This window comes from Passer domesticus, chromosome 6 (genome assembly GCF_036417665.1).
Source record: "Passer domesticus isolate bPasDom1 chromosome 6, bPasDom1.hap1, whole genome shotgun sequence".
NCBI lineage: Eukaryota > Metazoa > Chordata > Aves > Passeriformes > Passeridae > Passer > Passer domesticus.
This window is the reverse complement of record NC_087479.1, coordinates 40,796,992-40,818,220: the sequence shown is the minus strand read 5'-3', so window position 1 is coordinate 40,818,220 and position 21,229 is coordinate 40,796,992. Positions and strand designations below refer to the sequence as shown.

The following is a 21,229-nucleotide window of genomic DNA, read 5'->3' as shown; positions in this document are numbered from 1 at the left end:
GTGTCACTACTGAGACAATACAAACCACAACTCCTTATGGCTAGTAGTCAAATAATCTTTCAGAGGAAAGGCATAAAGCACATGTCCTACCCAAAGCCCAGCTCCATTGTAAATCTGATTATCTTGCTCCACAGCACAGTGCAGCAGAACTTATGAAAAAAGTCATCATCAGATTTTTTTCCTGACATGGAGAAAACAAAAATGTGCTTAGTTTTAGTTACATTCTTGGAAATGGCTTAATTGATTCAGAAGAACTTAAAAAAAAAAAAAGTATTATAAAAACAGCCAGAGGCAAACAACTGCTGTGGGAGCTTTTAGGCAAGATTGTTAAATTTTGATTAAGTTAGAAGAAACTGGATGCAGGATTGTGGTATGAAGTGTCAGGCAGTAGACACAAACAACAGTGACTCTGGTAACACATTTTCCTAACAGAAAACAAAAAAAATCATGAGTCTTGGAAGGAGAGGAGCTCCTGGAGCACCACTAGTTCTCAACCAAACTGTATGATTACATGAAAGATAATGACCATGAAAATCAGCCTAAATTAGACAGCTGGGTTCATGCCCACTTTGTGTTTGCTTCCAGTTAACATTCCAGAATGGGATCATACTGACATGAGTGACTACAAATGTGAAGTAAACATTAGCAAACATTTACAGAAATCATCTTTAGGAACTTGTGAAAAGGAATATTTGTCCCAGAAACCTGCTTCTGCCAGAGGTGCTCATCCAATCAGGGAACAAGGACTCATTTGTGCCCACTGTGTTCTACCTTCCACTCACCACCACAGATGCCCTCTCAGCTGCCTGCTCCTTGCACCAGTTCACCCACACACACACACACAATCTGCTGACCAAAGATTACTCACAAACATCATCCCAACAACAATCCTGCATCCCAGACAGACCTCAAAAACTCATACCTTGCTCACAATTTGCAAATAAAACACACGGGGCGTTCATCCTTCCTGCTCCCTGTCTCCCAAAATATTTCCTTAGGGGAGCCCTTATTTTGGGAGATACTCCATTAAGGTGGCTGTGTGCTAACATGGACCACAACTCAGAAAGTCTCTGCCTAGAGACATCATGATGCCAGTGCCGCAAGCAGAGCTTGAGTGCTTAAAAGCTGCCTTTTCTAGCAGGGTGGGAAGCAGCAGGAGGCCTTAAAAGCAGATGGAAAGAGCGACTGCAGACAGGATGGTCTAGAGAGGACATAAAATACAGTCAGAAAACATGGGCTGGAATCAATACCCCTGGAAAGCAGTGGTTGGAAAGGTACATTCAGTTTCCCAGATGAGAGTAAGCAAGACCCCTTTTCACCAGCTGTCTTCCTTTTCTCTTCAGAAACAAGCCTGTCTGCAAGGGTCTGGAAAGGTTGAAATTTAGGAAGAACAGATAAAAACTTCAGTCTCCAGTGTCTGAGGGCTCCTGGAATTAGTGGGGCCACTAGGCACCAGCTGGCCTCTGTTTCCCCAAAGCATCTCCAGCTCATGGGCTCAGAGTGCTTGCAGGAAAAGATGCTGGGGGCTGCAGTGGGTTGCTTTCTCCTTCCTTCTCATCTCAGACCAGGCTTCCCACACACTGCCTTCTCAGATTTACTATCTCACAGTACATTTGGGTCACGGTTTTTCAGATTCATTAGAGGCAAACATGCCTGTGTGGGAATGTGTGATTTCTTCTGCAATTCATTTGGTTTATAGGGCTCTCAGGAGAAAACATACAGTCGGATGTAAATAATAGGACTCCAAACTCCAAAACCCCTTCAGCAAACGCAATTACAAGTATGTAGCTTCCAAGAAGCCAGGGTTCTGGAGCCAAGGTTTAGTGCTAGAGGAAACTCTCCATCCCAAAGAAGGGAGCTCAGCTCTGGGCTCTGCCTGCTGGTAACGAGCGAGTTGCCTGGCATCAGGGACCCTCTGAGTATTTGCTGCTTCTGTCCTCTGTTTTCCAAAGCAAAGATGCAGCTTCCTGACTTGGCTTAAACCACACTGTTCTCCCCACTGACATCTCCTTCATCTTATGAAGCTGGGGCTTATAAATTGCTATAAAGTCAAATTTGCTTCAAACTGTAGTACACTGCGAACTACATGACATGAGTTTTTAACTTTGTCAAGAACATGATCTGACAAACAGAAAATGAAAGGTTACTTTGTCTCCTGTCAACTGATGGACTGTGGTGTTGGATGCTGCAGTAGGAATAGATTATGACCAGGCAGGGAGAGTCTGGAAGCCTGTGTACCCTCTTTTTGTGTAATGGTTTTTGCCCCAGGAGAGTTGAGGGCTGTGGAGCAGAACTGCCTGCCTGGAAAAAGGGTGGTCTGACATCCCTTTGGCCAGGAAAAAGGGTAGGGTGAGGAGCAGGTCACCTCAACCACAGTGCTACACTGCTGTCACTGTCATGCTGCCAGCTGCCCTGCTTTCCCCTGCCACCTGGGCCAGGCACGCTCTGGGATGTGCTTTGGGCAGTCTTCAGTGCCCATGCTCACACCACTGTGTTAATACTTCTGGCACAGGACTGAACAAAAGGGAACTGCTTTGCTCACCACGTCAGGCATACCTGCAAAAACATGTCCTGCTCAGCCTCCTTCCAGAAGAACCCAGACCCGTGGACCTACTCCATGGCAGGCATGCAGGGAGGAAGTGCCAGAGCAACCAGTGCAGCTATTTACACACTCATATCACATTTTCCTACTGGGACATTTTCACAGAGCTTGGATTGACTTTGCTCCCACTGAGATGCCACCACAGGCTTTCAGCTGCTGCTCCCTTTTCTTTTGAAATCCTGAGGAGGAGTTCTCAGCAAAGTTCTTGGTTTTAATGAAATTTGTGGGCTAAATGAGGCCATTCCTTGTTTTTCCCCAGTGGGGAACTAATTTCTACCAGACTCAACACCCTTGGCTGTATTCTTGGCTTTCAGGACCCACTGAGTTACCCTCATAACTTCTCCTTGGCCAGACCCACTGGCCTCTTACGTGTTAATGCATGCATGTGGTCAGTGCCACAGACCATGGTTTATCTGCTGCAGGCTCCTAATATCTCCATCTCTGTGGGAGGTGCAATCAGCCAGATTAACACACAAAAGCATACATCAGAGAACATTCACATTGCCTGAGGCAATATTTGCATCAGATTTTCTCTAGAAAAACCTAGGCTGTTCCACTTGATTTTTGCAGACTCCAGATAGGCCAGACTTACATAGTCCAGATTTAGGAATTTCTCTCAAGGACAGTGCTGTGTTTCCTGGCTAATGCCTGAAAAGGACAACTGGGGTCAGACAGCACTTTCCCTTTGCACTGAAAGTCACTAAAACCCAACAGAATAGACAAAGGGCTGGATCAGTCCTGGTTCTTCTGTCACTCTCTTGTGAAGTGTCTGGGGGGTGATTCAGTTGCACACTCATGAGGTTTTGGTGCTGTGCAAAACACACTAAAGTCTCTCAGATGCTGACACAGGGCAGGTACCCAAACCTTGAGGAGCACCACAGGGAGAGGAGGGAGTGTAAATGGAGGCATCTCAGGCCAGGTGGCCCACAGTTGGCTCTATGCTTTCTCTCAGCCCCAGCCAAGCTTCTCCTCCCTACCATCTTTAGGATGCTGGATACCTCCTATTGCCTTTACTAGCATCTGACAGACCTGTCGAATCACTTCGGCATCACAGCCTCTGCCTTGTTGCATGCTCTTCATGTCTTGGTCCCCAAATATGGTGAAAAATTCAGCCCTTAGAAGCTTGGTTGCTATCACAGCCTCTTGGTTCCTTTTTGGGTAAACTTCAGGTCATTTTCTAAAGAAATCCATAGCTACCAACAAATATTGTCTGGCAGATTTTGTCTCAGGCAAAGGCCCAACAACATCAACGACAATGAATGGCAGTAAGGTCCCCAGGAGACACTGCTCTGTAGGGTTTCTCCCCATCTTTGGGGACCCACTTTAGAAATACAACACATGCAAGAAAAGTATCACACCTCCTTGTAGTAATTTACCATAATCTGTCTGGATTTTTCTCAAAACTGGCTCTCTCATGGCTTGACTAAAGACTTTACAACTTCAAGACATCATAGCAAAACATCAGAACCTCTTTTTTGAATGTTTTGGTGATAATGAGCTCTCAAGAGTGCTTGTCACAAGTTGTTTCATTTTCCCATCTCCTATAAAACATTTCATCTTCAAATTCCAAGCTTTCCCACCATGACCAGAGGGCTTTTGCCTTGGTAGTCTGAAAAGAGTCAAAAAGCAGACAAGGTTGCCAAGCGAGGGTTTGGTTTTTTTAATCACACCTTGTTTGATGCCAGGAGCCTTTTTGAGGAACACTCCTTCTTAGTTCCATGAACTCTGCTCTTGCAAGCTTACATCTATGGATGAAACAGGAGAGTTTTCATTCCTGCACACTGTGGAAGAAGGAGGTAAAAAAGGATGTTGTCTCAGTTTTTTCTTGCTGCCCTGCTGAGGGAGGTATCTGCACAAAAAAAAAAGTGCCTTTGAACAAGGCACTGGCAGAACTAGTCTTTGGTGACTGTGCTCTTGTGTCAGTGCTGTTCCGACCCCACAGGCACCCCCAGCTGTGTTCAATGGAAACTGCTTCAGCCTGAAAATGCCTGGCTGCTCTCCTTTCAGTGTCAGGGTAGCTTTCTCTTCTCACAAGGGGCATGTGGAGCTTTTGTAAACCTGGCAAGCCTTCAGCTGAGCCTCCAGGAGCAGGATCAGTGCCCTGCGAGGCCAGACAGGCTGACAGTCCTGTGCTCCCTTCCCTGGCATTGGGGAAGCACTGCTCCTTTTCTCCTGGCTGAGCTTGCCCAGGGTGCATGTTATGCCTCTCTTCAGCAGTTCAGCTTGCTCTGGGTTCAGTTTAGCTTGGCAGCCTGGGGCTCATGACAGCCTGTTTATAAAACATCACTGGGTCCTATTAAAGGGCTCACCCCACACCAGGACATCCCAGCTGCACCCCAGGGTCTGGTGGCTGCCTGTGCAGTACCTGCTGTCTTGGTCTCTTGAGGGAGGGCTGCTGTACACAGGGGAGGGGAGACCCATGCTACAGTATTTGATGGACTTGTGCTGACATGAAAGCCATTTTCACCTCCAGATATTCACTGTGCTGGAAACCAAAATGAGCCTAGTAAGGCACATCCCAGATATTATCTAGTAATGGTAAGACACAAGCACCCTCTGGTTAATGTAGCACACAGCAAAGCTCTTGCTGGTCTTCTTCTCTAACCAGGACAGCTGATGAGGTCCAAAAACCTGTGTAGAAGCTCAAAGAGACAGCTCAGGGCCTGCCCACAGAGGCAGGCACCACCAACAGATTACTCAAACCTGTTTCTTTCACATGAGCCAGGTTTTTGAAGGAAAACAGCGCAGGCTGAAAGCCCTGGTGCTTTCAGGACTGACCAGGTCCCAGCCCCAGTGGTGTGTATGCTCAGTGATAGCTCATCTCCAACCCTGGCTATGCTGAGCAGTTTCCTGGATCCCAGCAGTCCAGTCTGCTGCATGCATTTTTTGCCAAGAAGGACACTTTCCTCAGCCCCTGCCTTCCCTCAGACCCATGCAAGGGTGAGGGCTGCATGTTGGACTTTCCTATCATCTCCCTCTCTGGTTTCAATGACCAACTGCAGTAGGGTTTCTCCTCATCTTTGGAGACCCACTTTAGACCTGCAACACATGCTAGAATAGTATCACAACTCCTTGTACTAATTTGCCATTATCTGTCTGCATTTTCCTCAAAACCAGTTTTTTCATGGCATGACTAAGGACTTAACAATTTCAAGACATCATAGCAAAACATCAGAACCTCTTTTTTGAATGTTTTGGTGATAATGAGCTCTCAAGAGTGCTTGTCACAAGTTGTTTTATTTTCCCATCTTCTATACAACATTTCATCTATAAGTTCCACACCTGAATGAGCACCTGTGATACCTGTAAATTACACAGGTGACAAAGCCCTCTCCTGCTACTTGGCTATTCCCGTTGCCCACCCTCTGAAGTGGAGTGCTGACAAATGGAGAAAAAGGTTGTTCAACCAAAAACTCAAATTTTTACCACCCAGTCCAATGAAGAGGGGATTTTCAGGACAATCAGCCACAAAACCAAATGAATTAAAGGCCACAAGGGAACAGCAGGGCTCTCTGGATACCAACTTAACATCCAAGCCTAGGCACAAATAAGCTCTATTTTAGTTTCAACTCTAACTTAAAACCAGCATCACCCAGCTTTGCATGTGCAGCTACACGTTCTTATTTTTCCTGGGCTGACTTTGGGCCTTTCAGTAGATTTTTATAAGGCTCTGTCCTGACCAGCCATGTATTTACAACAACCCTCTCTGTGGATATTTCCCTCACCAACAGAGCCACTGAGTTACTCTGCTCTTGTTTGATGTTGCAGCTAATACCCCATTGCTTTCTATCCTTCATAAATCCCTTTTTCTAATAGCTTGAAGTGGTATGATCTGGATGGAAATACTCATTTCTCTAGCATAAGAGCTCATACCTATATAAAGCAACCAGCTTCCCTCTCTTCCAGTAGCAACTTTCCAACTTCTGTTCAAGAGCTGAAATGCAATATGCAAGCTCTGCCATAAATCCCACAGCTTCATGGAGTGTTTCTGGCCCTCTGCACATTCTGTCTAACTGTCTGGTCCATCGGCTATTTATCTTGGAAGTCCTCACTGGAGATGTGAGAAACACAAAATGTCTGCAGGTCCTCTGCCAATTTAGGTAGGTTCTTCTTCCTCTTGCCTTCTAGCATTTGGCTGTGTCCTGTCTAGCTCAGAGTGATATCTGGCTCCAATCTGCTTAGGAAGGTTCAGACCAAATCTTGATAAGCCAGGTTATGTCTATAGTGCAGGGTTTCTCAGCTCTCAGCTATGGGTCCTTGCCACAGCTGTGCTCCTGACTCTGCTCCAGGAAGAGGTCTGGGCATGCACCATCCCAGGGAAGGCTGGGAAAGAACCGCACGGTGCTCCAGAACGTCTCTGCCTCACGAGCTGCAGACCAGCACTGTGGCCCAGGCTCTAGGGCATAGCCTGCCCACTGCTTGGCCTGGGGCTCCCCTCTGGGAACAAGCTCTGCAGAGCAAGGCTCTGCCCAGTCCCCTTTCCAGCTGGCCGCACAGTGGGAGCGGACGTGCTTCAGCCTCCCATGCAGTAATTCCTGAGGGGCATCTCTGGGGCAGGAAAGCCCTGCTGCTGTGGGCTTGGGCACACACACTGCGGAGGACCAGTCTCTCAGGTAACCCATCCCCACCTGGCTGACCCAACAGCCTGAGAACAGCTCCATGACCAGCAGATTGATACCTCTGTGAGCCTGTGGTATAATTTTGAAGTGCTTTTCTTTTCTTTCAGAAACCTTGCTGGCCTGAGCAATATTTTCCTGTTTCCCCTGTTTTGTAAAACATCTTCTGGCCTGTGTCACACACATTTCTCAACACCTTGCAGAGTTGTGGTCTTCCAGATGGGGCTTCAGATCTCTCTGAGCACTGTCCCAGAATAGAGTCATTCTCTGATTGCTTTTGACCCTTTCTGGGAAAATTTTCGATATTGCACTCTTTCCCTGTGCATACTGTACAACTTTGGTTTGTTTTGATTTAATTCTGGTGTGAATTTCTTTCATTTCTCACTCGTCCTGAATAGATTAGATACCTGCAAGCACTTTTATCTGATCTCTCTTGCATAAAAAGAATAAATACAGTTCCCCATTCCCCTTTTTGGAAAGAGCATCCTACCCTAACACTGATGTTACAGCTCACAAGAGAAGTAGTCAGTCAATATTCAAAGTCCTGAGGGGAATGCTTCCACTACAGGGAGGAACTGATGTGACATGAGATATTTCTTTTAAACAGCAGTGATTGCACCTAGAGCCCAGATGGGGAACAGCAATCAGATAGGAGTTACATTGAGAGCTTTCAAATTTATTTTATTTCCCTCCAACACCAGTCTGCTCAAAGAATTCGTACTCTTCCTCAGTTTCCTGATTTCCCATTGATAGCACTTCTATGATGGGCCTTGATGCTGTTGACTCCCTTCCCTCTGGTTTTGTAGGGTTTTCAGACTTGCACTGAATAAAGGTGTTGTTATGCAGAATCCCACAGAGTTTGCACCCAGGCTCAGCAAGCAACATACAGTCTGTTGGTGAATAAACCAGCTTACCTTTCAGGCTGCACCACCAGCTCACCCACTGCCTCACAGCTAATGAACCTATTAGTTCTTACCAATAAATAATATATTTAGAAATAATACTGATTCAACCATCTGTTTCAAATAAGAAGATTAAATGTAAAAAGGATAACACTTAAACTGCATCTTCTTTTAAAAAAAATTAGATACAGACAGACTTAGACATTTAGTACTGAGTTGGATAATGCAACAGTCTCCAGTCAGTGCAGATGAGAGACCATAGCTCATGATATACCAACTTGTCATGAGTAAGTCCTGCTGGGACCTGAAGACAGCAGCTACAAAATGTTGAATCACAGATATTCTCAAGGGAGACATAAAGAATTTTATACTGGTGGGTTCATATTTAGACAGTTCATAAAATCTGTTGTAGACCACCTTCCATAATAATCCCAAGTCTGCCACTGCTTGTTACCCATCCAAGATATCTTCTCTTCTTCTTCTTACCCTGTCTCTCCTATTCATCTCTTCTTCCTCTCTGTCCATTTACCCTATTTCTCACTGATTCCTCTCTTTGACCAAAAATTTACCTTAGAATTATCATGATCACAATTGCTCTTTCGCAATGTGTCTACTTATGTGACAGTCAAAATATTATTTACAAGCATGAATAAAAAATATGGCCAAGCAGATTCACCAGTATGTATAATAGCATTGAATCATCTGAACTTACACAGAAAATAAAGTGGAGGTCGTTTATTTATTATATGTAAGTAGCTTTCCTCCTTTACTTATGAACTTTCCTTTACAAGTTGAGGCTTCTGAGACACATGCAACTATGACAAGTTGCTCTGATATTTTATTAATATTTCCATCCATCCCTTAGTAAATGTTTCTCAAGTCACAGTGGTCCTATATCAGCTGCATTACCACTCAGGCTTCTCCTAATCCACAGCTGTCTCTTTTTTCCATTTGAAAATGTATCTATGTAAAAATATTAGACCTGTGCTTTCCAACATGATTAACAATTGAGATGGGATATTTTTTTTCAGATGTGTAGGAGGTATACCTCAGAAACATATGACTTTTGGGGCAGTGATTGCTCAGCATTTTCTGAAAAACATAACTCATATCTCATGCTGGCCAATATAGGTTGCCTACGCTGATGAGTTACTTTCTAAAGATTAGACCATTAATGTGGATTGGCAGGTTGAACCTATTTTACATACTGAAAAATCCCAGGATGTAAGAACACACCAATTGCTTACAGCTTTTTGCACAGAATAAGGACATGGCTGTCAAGAAACCTAAATTAAAGCCCCTATAAAATCACACACGGCACCTCTATTCTGTGAGTTTCTGACTCCAGCAGTGGCTCCTCTCAAGCTGACTGAATGCTTCTTTCTGCCTGAGCCACGGCCCTGCAAAGGTCGCACTGATGCCACTGAGTGGCCACAGCTTCACCTTGTACAAGCCACTCGGGTATACCAAGTGTCAGTTTTTCCAACTGTAAAATGAGAATCAAAACTTCTTACTGCTCCAAGACACATTCACACTTTTAACTTGAGAATTGCTAAGCTACAAAAATTCCCTGAATGAGTAATAAAGCATCTTAAGGACTCCGGGGAGCAAAACTGGCTAAAGGACCAGGAACTAGGGTGACCGAATGGACAGGTCTGGAGATGTCCTTTAGCTGCAGACCTTGGCTCCGAGCCTCTCAGACACCACCTCCCTCTTACAAGGGAAACTCATCATGCCTTTGAACGCAGGGCTTGGAAAATGAATAAATCCTCACGATCTGAGGGATTGAAGTCTGCACATTAGCTCCCCTTAAACCGTGGGTGCATTTAACTTGGGAGGTTAGAAACCACAGCCAAAGAAATCTCTTTTGATTCACAACTTGTTTTGAGCAGTCACCCATAAAGCAGCCAGTGAATCACTCCAGCCAGTTAGTCATGCAACCACACTGAATGTACACTCAAAAGGCTGCACAAAATAAACAGCCTGCAGCTCCAGATAACACACACAGAGCTCATTTGCGCTATCTGGCATCAGCATATATTGTTAATAGGACTCCTACACCAAACCCTTAGGAAAAAAACGCACTCAAATAAGCATCTCCAAATCTCTCTCTACATCAGTATTTTTCTTGTCTGCTTCGCTCTGTGTTGCTCTCAAAATAATTAAGACTAGTAAAAGTTTTAAGACTCTTTCTCTCTCTTTCCGCACCTTCTTGTTGCTGGTAGCGTCCTGCTGGGTTTACAGGCGAGCGCTGCTGAAGTGTGGGGCTAAAGCGGAGTTAATTCCAATCAGCAGCGGACAAGTCGAAAATAAACAGCTTTAGTGCGAAAAGAAATCTTCCTGCAAGGAGGGAGCGGCAGGGATACAGAGGGAGGGAGTCTCCCGGTCCTTTGACACATGAGTGTTATAAACAGCTCGGGTCAGGAATCCTATAAAAGCCTCCAGCCAGATCTATCAATTCTACCGTCCAATTCAAGAGAAGCGCAAAAGACCTTTTGGAAAGAGCCGCGAATAAACCTTCCTGCGCGGCCCTAGGGGTAAGGAACGTGAGCCCTACCTTCGCGTCTGGCTCCCTGAGGAAATCCCGCAGGTTTCCGCGGAGGAGATCCCGCACCTCCGAGTGTCTGTTCAAACAGAGGCTTAGCCAAACTCCTGGCGAGAGCTCCCTCCCCTCCCTGGGAGGGTGCCGGAACCCTTGAATGGCAGATCTGGTGGCCCTATTGTGGAAAAGAGAGGGCTATTGCCAGGGCGGCGTCAGCAGCGCGCCGGGAGCCGGCGGCCGAGCCTCGCCGGGCAGCCGGTCCCACATCAGCGGGAGGGAGGGAAGGGCCGGCTCTGCCGCCCTGCTCCCCGAAGCTCGCCTCGCCTCCCCGCCCTCCTGGCTCCGCTGGCCGGTCCCTGCTCCCTGGTCCCTGCTCGGATCGCGTCTCCCCTTGTTCCCTTCCCCCCCTTCCCCGCTCACGCCTGCCTCCCGCGCACCTCTCCCCTTTATATCCCGTGCTGCTCCCCGCGGGGATCAGGGCAGCAGCGTCTCCCCATCTCCCCACCCCGGCGGAGAGAGGTGCGGGGGAGGCCGCGCACCCCGCCCGCCTCCCCGCTGCGCTCTCGGCCGCGGCGAAGGAGCCCGGGCAGGAGCCGAGATCAAAGCCGAGGGAAGAGGGAAGGGGAGGCAGGACCGAAGGGCCGCCGCAGCTCGGGACACCCCTGCCCAAGCCCTCTGCAGCCCGGCCTCTCGGCGGGCGAGGGGCAGGGGCCGCCATCCCCTCCTGGCAGAGCCGCTGCTGCGGAGATCCTCAGCGGGGCGGCCCGGCCGCGGTGCGGGGACACGGCACCGCCCGAGGCGGGGAGCCCGCGGGAGCCCGAGGGGAGCACACGGCCCCCGTTCCTCTCCGGGAGCGGGGCTGTGCGGCAGCCGGGGGAAGCCTGAGCTGAACCCGCGGAGCCCTGAGCGTCGGCGGGGGCTGTGCGGGGAGCCCCGAGCGCCGGGCACAGAGCGTCCCTCGCGGGAGGCGGAGAGGGACCGCCGGCGAGCTCGTCCTGCAGCTTGCGTTGCATCAGGGAACGAGGAGGAGGAGAAAACCATTAAAAGTGTCAATTTAAAAAAGCACGCAGCGAGCCTCCGATTCCCACAGCAGTGGCTTTCTGTGCTTCAAATAATAACGCACGTACGGCCGCACTTTTTATTTGCTAGCTAAATTAAAAAAAAATAAATTAAAAAAGGTCGTTATTTGCATAACGGGGTACTTAAAGAATTTCCTCTGTCAGAGAAAGCCGTTTCCTTTCTCCTGTTTCCTTTGAGCAAACATCCCCATCACATTCGTTCGCCTTCACTCCCGAAAGGATTTTGTTCCAGCCGGTATTTCTAGACAGCAATATAAGTATACATTTCTGTGTGTATAGGGGTATGTGAATACATATGTTTCAAGAAATATAACTTACTTCAGCTCCACGCAGTAGAAATAGCAAGCCAGATTACTACAGCACATAAATCATCCGAAAGCTTTTTCCCCTCCTAAGCCAAGATATATAACCTGTTCTCAGGACTAGATGATTTTTAAGGTCTCTTCCAGCCTTGAAGATTCTCTCATTCTGTGACTGTGTTTTTTTAAGAATTCGGCTTTCACTGCCCGTGCCTGTTTGTGGAACAACCCGTACCCCTGTCCGAGGCAGGGAACGCGGGGTGAGCAGTGCGAGGCTGCCGGCCCGTCGCAGGGCAGGGGCAGCGGGCTCCGGGAAGGCACAGAAGGAGCCTTAGGGACAGGCTGGCAGCCGCCACTGCAGGGGGCCGCGGGGCGCCCGGCCGAGAGCCAGGGCCGCCCGGTGCCGCTGTCCCTGCCAGAAGCCGGGCTGGAAGCGCTCCGACGATCGCCGTCCGTGTCCTCCGTGTATTTACGGCCGCAGTTCTCCCTGGCCTATATTTATCCGTACAATGCAGTGGAAGGTCTTAGATCTAGAAATAGAAGCCGAGAGCAATAGATGGCAGGCTCGGGCTTTTTATAACTCAAAAAGACTTGTTTATTAAAGAAATAAAATGAAATTAAGCAACTAAAAAAAGGAGGGGACACCCTGTCCCTCTGGCACGCGGAGTGTGTGCCATGCCCGCCGTGCCCCGCTCGACTCCCGGCTCTCCCGGGCCCCACAGCGACCAGGGCAAAGGCGGAGGCGAGGGCTACGGGGCCGCCGTGCGGGGAGCAGCACCCCCAGGAGGGGACCGGGCCGGGCGATGGGCCCGCCGCAGCGCCTGGGTATGGCCCGGCAGGAGAGCCTGCCTGCTGGCTGGCCCCGCTTTGTGTTTTGCTTAGTTGGGGGTTTTTTTCCCCCCTCTTCTTTTGGGATTTTGTTGTTTTTAAAATTGAGGGGTTTACGGTCACGGCGTCCCACCACTCCAGCATCCTGCTCAGGCCCGGACAGCAGGGGACGCGGGGAGCCAGCGGTCCCCGACGCGCTCCTTCACCTCTGCACAAGGCGCACGGCAGCACCAGCGCCGAAGCTGCGGAGGTGCCGGCGGGGAGCAGTGGGACAGCCGCCTGTCCCCGGCTTCCCCAGCGAACCTCTCCGGGTAGCTCTCCTCACCGCCCCGAGCGCCTGTGCCCGCTGCACGGAGCGAGGGCGGCTTTCCCTTGGCCCGGTTCACCCGCTCCAAGGGCATTACCCCGACTCCGAGGTTTCCCTGTCCCTTTGGCCCTCGCGGGGGCTCCTCGGGCGCAACTCCTGCGCCCGGCGCGGAGGTCTGGCGGTTTGGGAAAAGGCGGAGAGGCGCCCATGGATGTTGCAGTCGCTCCGCGAAACCCTGATCTGTCTGTTATTAGCGAGTGTCTCTCTTCAACCATTAAGCACTATTATTACCGCTATTGCTATTAATTATCCTTGCCGAACCATGTGTCTCTCATTACAGCCCACCGTCCCCAGCCACATCACAAGGGGCTCACAACGAGCGCGGTCTGGGCCGGGCCGGGCCGGGCCACCCGCCGCCGCCGCGGGGCTCCCACTGGAGGAGAACCCCGAGCCTCGCTTGAAAATAAATCGGGGGAACCCCGGCGGTGTCAGGAAGGCAATAAACTCGTGTGATTCTACCGGGGGGTTGTGATGTGTCATCACAGGCTATGCCGGCGCCCTGGGCCTTGCAACCTACAAAAACAAGAGAGCCGGTTAGCAGAGAGAGGATGTCGGGGCGGCGGGGAAGGCACGGGGGACTGACCTGCGATCCCATTCCCAGAGGGAGCGGGGACCGGTTGCCTCCTGCACGGGCCGCAGCCCCGCAGGTCCCCCCGGTGCCACCGTGCGTCCTTTCCCGCGGAGCCCGGCTGGCCCCCGAGGGCCTCCGCGGATGCGGAGCGGGCCTGGCGCCGGTGGGGGTTGTCCGCCCACGGGGAAAGGGCAGGGGAAGAGAGGGAGCGTAAGAGAGGGTCAGTTCTGGTCAGCAAATGTGCGCAAGCAGCCCCCAAAGAGAGCCGTCATGGCACTGCCCGGCCCGGGGAGGAGACACCCGCGGGAGGATGGCTGTGCCGCCGGCAGCGGGAAGGACCGCGCGGGTCCGGGCAGGAGCTGCGCTGTGCCTGCGGCTCCCGGGCACGGCTGTGTGGGGAGGACTTAATGTCCTTTTCCTGTGGTGGGGAGTCACCTGCGCGTGGGGAAACTGGGGCTGTGGAGCTGGATCCGGGGACACCTCAGCTGCAAGCCGGGGGCGAGGGATGGCGCCTGAAGGTGACCTCGCAAGCCGGGCTTTGGGAGACAGGCAGAAGTAAGTAAGGCGCCTCTACCCTCTTTCAAGTCTAGAGATGGAGGAAAAAGGTAAACAGAGCGAAGAGTGCTCAAATGACGGCGGGAGCCTAGAAATGGGATTGCTGGCCTGACCCGGACCTCTTCCACCTCCTCTGTGCCCCCAGTCCGTAGTCACTGTCCGTCTTAGGGTCTCCCCGGAGACACGGTCCTATAGTTGTCCTTGCCTTTGGGACTAACACATCGAGAATGAGACCCCGTCAGCGGAGACGCGCTCTGAATCTAGGCCGGGACATCCCCTCTGCCCAGAGAGAGATCACCGGGAGGGAAAGGAAGAGCTTTCATTTCCACCTTCTAAGGAAAACTTAGGGGCGTTTATTTGTTTCATCGTGGAATTTTTCTGTTTGTTTTAAGGGGGAGCTGTTTGTTTGTTTTGCTTTTCCCTAACTGCCCCGATACAGCGGAAACCTCCCGAAAAACCCTTTTAAAGACACGGTCGGAAACGACATGAGAAGCGCCCCCGTTCCCGGCTGTTCTGTCGAGCGCCAGCGCGAGGGAATGTCTTAATTGCCGCTAATGACCCACGGAGGGGATGCGAGGGGGTTATCTGCAGCCGGGCAGAAATCAATTAGGGGAGTGGCAATTAGGCGAGAAAGTGAGAGACAGGAGAGGCCGTCACCGCGAAAATGATGATTTCGGCGAAATTTTCCAGAAATTCTTTCTGCGGAAAACGGTCCCCGCGGAGAGTACACGGCACAGCCCGGCGCTCCGCTCCTTCCCTCTCTGTTTCCGTCCCGGTTTCCGCGGAGCTCCCCGCATCGCACAAGAGCTAACGCTTTGCGGGAGCGCATCGCCCGCAACCCCAAACTACGATTAAGATCAGGGCTAAGCGGGACACGGGGGAAGGGCGGCTTCCCGCGGGCACCGCGGGCTCCAGACCCGGCTGGGAATGAAGGAACTCGTGGGGCACGGCGGCCCCCGCTGCGGCGAGAGCCGGGCAAGGTCTCCTTGACCCCGGCAGGGTTTGTCCTGCCGGGCAGCCGCCCCCCGCATTCCCGGGAGGTCCTTCCAGGCCCGGGAGCCTCTCTCCGCTTTCGCCTCCGGCGCTTCCCCGCCGCACGCCAAGGACTCACCGTAACAGGAGACCTGCAGGGCTCCGTTGTGGCCGCTGCTCTCCTGCAGCTTGATGTTGCTGTCCGGGGGGGTTTTGCAGGGGCCTCGCTGCATGTAGAGGTGCGGCGGCTGCTGCTGCTGCTGCGGGTATTTGTTAAAGGGGGCCGGAGAGCCGGCAGAGCCGGGAGCCTGCACGCTGCCATCCAGGGACTGACATTCCTGCTGGCTGTAGCGGCTCCGGCACTTAGTGCTGCTGTCACCAAAGCCTTGTCCTTTGCTGGCCAGGAAAGTAGGGCTGAACTTGTCACTTGCTTGAAATGCCCTAAAAGGCGAGGAGCCTTCTGTGTCCTGGGAGGCTGCGTTGTAGTAGGAATCCATGGCAGCCGGATCACAATAAGAAACACAAGTATCAGCATTCATTCCTAAAATTAAAAGGCCCGAGTGTCCTTAATGCGCTTGGAGGGGCACCAGGAGCCACTCTTTCTCTCTCCCTCTCGCATAGACACACACTCACAGCTGGGCCGGGGAGCTCTAAGAGGATTCAGATGTTTGTGAAAGCTGACCAGATCTCCAAACCCCCTTAAGTTCTCGCACAGTAAAAGGGGTCTTTTTCTTTCCCTCCCTCCCTCTCTCACATACGCTTGCCCTCCGTGTCTCCCTCCAAACTACATTCTAAAGAGGCTCCTCTCTGGGCTTTCCCCCCCACCACATAAGAAAAAAAAAAAAAAAAAAAAAGAGAGAGAGGGAGACCTCTCCCCCAATTAATATGTAGATGATGACAGTGGAGGGGAGGGGGCCTAGGAAGGGGTGTGTGTGAGTGTGTGTGTGTCTATGGGGGTGTGTGGAAGCAGGGGGAAGGTGGAGGTCATATCTTTTGCGTTAAAAAAATTAAAAATAAACCAAACCATAAAAACAAACCAGCCCCAAAATTTTTATGATTATAAACCAGAAAATCAAGCAGATGACAAACTCCACGAAGGGATGAGTGCGGGATCCGCGCCGGCGGAAGAGCCGGGGACGATTTAATGCTCGTGACACTCTCTGTTCACTCCGCTCTCGCTCTGCTCGCTGCCCCAGCTGTGGGGACCCTCGCCTCTGCGACCCCTTCTCTCTATTAAAGGCAATACGGATTTTCCCCGCAGCTATCTGCCTTTAAGCCTCCCCCCGCCCGTTAACCCCTTCGGGGCCGGCAGCTGTGCCAGCGTGCCGTGAGCTGTTTCCCTGCCGTGGCACGGCGGTGCCGCCGTCGCCCCGCACAGAGGCGGGCGAGCTCTCCGTCGGGTCTCGCCACACGTTTATGGCGGTCATTATTTATTTACCTCTAAAAACGTGCTCTCTTCAGGTGTGAAACTACGGGATCCAAAACGGGAGGGCGCCAGGGACGGATTTTAACAGAGTCACCAAGCACACAGAATTGGACCAAGTTTCTGGGATTGCCAGAGGTGACTTGCAAAGGGGCAGAGGTTGGCAGGAGCCCTTTTTGCTTTGAGGGGTCAATTACAACCCAGAAAGAGCTTAAAAATAAATCAATACTCACCTTTCGTCGTCCTTCGCCCCCCCCCCCCCCCACTCCCCATTCAACCTGACTCCCCTCCTCCCCCAGTTAACTCCTGCTACCCCTTACTTACTCTTACCCTGCCTTCCTCCCATCCCCACATCTGGTTTCTATTGCTCACTTACCTTGAAGTTTTCAGTAATAAAGATATTACGCAAACTAAATCCACAGTTCTTCAGAAGAAATGAGAAAAAAGAAAAGAAAAGAAAAGAAAAGAAAAGAAAAGAAAAGAAAAGAAAAGAAAAGAAAAGAAAAGAAAAGTTTAACGAAATAAAAGAAAAAACGAGTAAGAGAAAGGGAAGACAAGAAGAAGGTTAACCCCTTCGGGAGCGCGGGCGGGGAGCGGGGGCACCGCTGCTGCTCTGGGCTCCCTGCGGGCTCCCTTCGGGCCCGAGCCGTGTGTGCTCCCTTCTCCCGCGTGGCTTCCCGCACCCCGTGCAGAGCGGGGGGCACTCGTGGCTTTCATCTGAGTGTGTGTATATCTGGGGCGGGGGGAGCGGGATGCGGCTCAAGGGGGAGCGGGACGGCAGAATGGGAATGTGACCCCCGAGACGACGGCTCGGGAGGGGCCCGTGGCCACCGCCACCCTCCAGGCCTTTGCTCCACGGGCAAGAGCGGCTCCGCCGTTTTCATTAGCTCGGATCTGACAAGAATAGGCGCCCACCCCTCGCCCCCCAGATGCAGAAGGGATTTCTAGCGACGTCGTCATTAAAAACAGCCAGAGACGGATTCATTTACGAGATTTTAAACCATTTTGCGAGTTTCCCTCAGAGCAGGGCCGGGCTCGCTGAGTTTTCTAGTCCGAGAAAGCTTTCAGCGGATTTGCCTCCCTTATTCTCTTTATTACCTCTACTTAATTATTTTCTCGTCCTTTCTTTCTCCCCTCCCAAACTCGCCCACCCCACTGCAGGCCCCATTCTTTCCCTCGTCCACGACATAATAAAAACCAAACCAACTCAGTGCATGAAAGCCTTTCTAAAATCCGCTTCGGGGCGGCCAAGGGAGCCTGCGTTCTGCCGGTACCGGCAGCCTGCTAGCGGCTCCGCCGAAGGGCAGCTGCCCTGGGTACCGGGAGCACCTCGGCTCCCGCATCCCTCGCTCCTCCGCAGCGGACTCGCAGCGTCGCTCACGCCGGAGGGGCACTTTAAATACGTGTTCCCCGGTTCCTTTCCCCGCAATGTTTTGGGGGAAATAAAAAGAAGCCTGAAAGAAATTATGTGAGGGCAGTTCTCGATGATACAGCATTATACTCGGCCTCGGGATTTCTCTTCGGCGAAGTTAAACAACAGCAAAAAACTAAAGGGAGAGATCTGGAGATTATAAACACGCATATGTATTTGTATATATATGTGTGTGTGTGTGTGTGTGTGTGTGTGTGTGTATATATATGTAACATTTTTATGCAGAAACGCTGCAATGTGCTGGCTCGCAGAGGCAGTACAGCGTGGCCGAACCGAAGGAGAGCTGCCCAGGGTTCCTTTGGCCAGAAGTCTCGGCTATCCCCTCCTTGCATTAAATTATAACGAAAAATCCAGTAACTTCAAATCAGAGCTAATCCACAGCCTTCGGAAAGGACAGCAATGGAACCCTCTGCCTAAGAGCCAATTTGCATCCCTAGAAGCGGAAGGTTAATTCGGGAATCGTTACCGGGGGAAAGGATGTACGCAAATACCTGGCGATCTAGCGGGCGTGGGGGGGAATAACTGGGAAATCACTTTTCCTGACTGTGTTCGTTTAGCTGGACTAGGTTTGGCATGTAGCAAGTGTGACGGGGGATTCCCCGGCCCCCGTTAGCCGGGAGCGGAGCCCTGCGCGTACCAAAGCACACAGGGAGCCTGTAGCCGCCCTCCCGCTCAGCGCGGCGATGGAGCTGCGTGTCCATCCGGCCGCGGCGTCCTGCCGCCCGCTCGCTCCGCATTCTCCACTGCGGGACCCAGGATCCGCGGAGCAAGGGCGCAAAGGGACGCGCACCGTTTGAAACACGGTCTCATCGTTTTTCCTCCGAGTGACCCCAAACCTGCCCTGTCTCCGCATCAAATGCGTCCAAAAGGGAAGGAGAAAAGAGCGGCCGAAAGGTCTGCGCTCCGTAGGAGCCGTTTGTCAATTCCATGTGTACATGGGCTTTATATCGAGAAAATGTTCAGGAATGGTCCCTGTTGGTTTCGGAAGAGGTCACTCCCGAGGGTCCCTTCTCCCCCCGAGCTGCGGGAGCCCGTGTGAGAGCCAGCCGGTCCCGCCTGTATGGACGGCAGCTCACACCGACCGAGTAATGGATGCGGGAATCGCCAGGAATCTGCAGTTCCGGGCCTTCCAGGTGACACCCCAGGGAGAAGGGACAGCCCGGAGCAGCCCTGACTAGCTTGTTTCCGAAGAGCTGCTTCCTTTCCGCCGAGGCAAGGGCGGGCGTCACTCCCGGGTGAGGACCCGGAGCGAGGCGCAGGCGATGGTGGGCATATCCTGCATTTCGATTTCTGGAAGAAAAATAAATCTTTATTCCTGTGTGATTTAAACACCCAAGCTTGTGTTAAGTCAGGGGGAAAAGCAGAGGTTTCCGCTGCTCCCTGCGCACCGGGCGCGGCAGCGCAGGCGGGACGGCTCTCGCAGGAGGCCGGGGGGAGGAGGCAAGAATGCTCTTCCCCACTTTCCCAGCCACCGCCGAGGGAAACCCGAGTCTTGAGGGGTTTCCCTCCTTGTATTCCCGATGGCTGCAGCCAGAGCGGCGGGGAGATGGCGGAGGAGAGCCACGGCAGGAGTCCGGGGTGCCGGATGCAGCACCCCAGAGGAAATACCTCGGTTTAGGGAGCGGGGTCATTTCACTGGAGAGGGAGATGGAGAGAGGAGAGATCTTTCACACCTTTCCCTCCTGGCACTTCGGCAGAGCCCTGCTCTTGAAAACTGTTTCGAATTTATTTCCCCAACAGATTGGTTTGTGTGGTCACTTCAGACCTATGGGCTCCTTTTGTACTGGACCGAGATCTGAAAGCGACCTATTTATAATACCACTGCAAGGGGGGAGTGAGGGGAAAAAAGTACTCGTGCTAATCTCCCCCAACATTTTTTTTCCCCCCAGCGGGATGAAGGCTGCATCTTTATTTCAGGAGCGGAGCTTTTTTAGTGACCTAAGCTGGTACCTGCCGCCTTGCACTCTGGCTCCTGCTTCCTGCCGGGCACCGGCTGAGGCCTGAGCTGCACAGTGCGGCGGCTTTGCTGTCCTTTCTTTTGAGCCTTTCCTCGGGAATAAATATCGAATGTTGTTAAAACGCGTTCCTCGTGTAACGAAAGCGCTTGCAGAGAACTGAAGCTGACCCGCTCCCCTTCTTTCCGGGAAGAAGGAAGGACCAGGCTCCGATGCTGGCCAGGCTAGCCTCTGCCTCTGGGCTTGTGCGGGCAAAGCTTTTTCATCCTCCTCCTTAGATCCCGCCCCGCTGCCTCTTACAGCCACCTCAGCAAGGGAGCCCCGCTTCCCCGAGGCTCTCATCCCTCAGCCCCGCTTCCCCGAGGCTCTCATCCCTCAGCCCCGCTTCCCGCAGGCTCTCACCCCTCAGCCCTTCTTTCCGGCCGTGGTCCCACTGTCCGCAGCCCTCGGCCCCAGTCCGCAGCGCGGCCCGTCCTGCTGCTCCGGGGACGGAGGGCTCCGTGAGGATCCGCACGGCCACCTGTGCCTGTGTATCTGTGTGTTGTCACCAAAGAGGGCACCTGCTGGCTGGCTGGGTGAGGGACCCGCCGGAGCCGGGCTGCCGCCGCTGCCGCTGCGGGCACGGAGCAGCTCGTGGTGGGGCCCGGTGCCCGCTCGGGAGGAGGGGGCGAGTGGGGGTCCCCAGCCCTCTCCGTGCGGGACACAAGGGGAGGCGGCAGGAGGGGGCCAGAGCCACCACGGCCTGCTCTGCTCGCCCTAAAGTGCCTTAGGGTGCTGCTCCGGACCGCAAGGGCTTTCCAGACGATAATTGTGTTCCCTTGCTTTTTATTTTAATTTTTACGTTTTGTTTTCTTTTCCAGACAGTGTGGAGCTGGCGCCCAGCTGCGGGCAGCGCAGGGCGTTCGTGTCCCCGGCCCTGCACCAGCCCCGAGGCTGCCGCGGCCGAGAAGCGCGGCTGGGCCCGCTCCGCAGCGGGCTGTGCCCCGCGCGGTCCGGGAGGTCAGCCGAGCCCGGGGTCCCCGGCGCAGCAGAAACCCCTCGATCCCGTCCTTTCCCCAGAGTTCCCAGAAAAACACGTAAAATCAC

At 52.2% G+C, this 21,229-nt stretch overlaps 1 protein-coding gene across 1 annotated transcript in view; it reads right to left on the bottom strand.

Moving 5' to 3' along the window:
- Positions 1-16,919, bottom strand: part of ALX4 (ALX homeobox 4) — a 43,840-nt gene extending 26,921 nt beyond the window's left edge. The window contains exons 1-2 of the mRNA XM_064424944.1: positions 16,772-16,919; positions 15,473-15,874 (exon numbers count right to left, since the gene is read on the bottom strand). Of these exons, the coding sequence (XP_064281014.1) occupies positions 15,473-15,872 (400 nt within the window). The 5' untranslated portion in view covers positions 15,873-15,874; positions 16,772-16,919. The remainder of the gene's footprint in view (positions 1-15,472; positions 15,875-16,771) is intronic.
- Between the last annotated feature and the right edge of the window lie 4,310 nt (positions 16,920-21,229).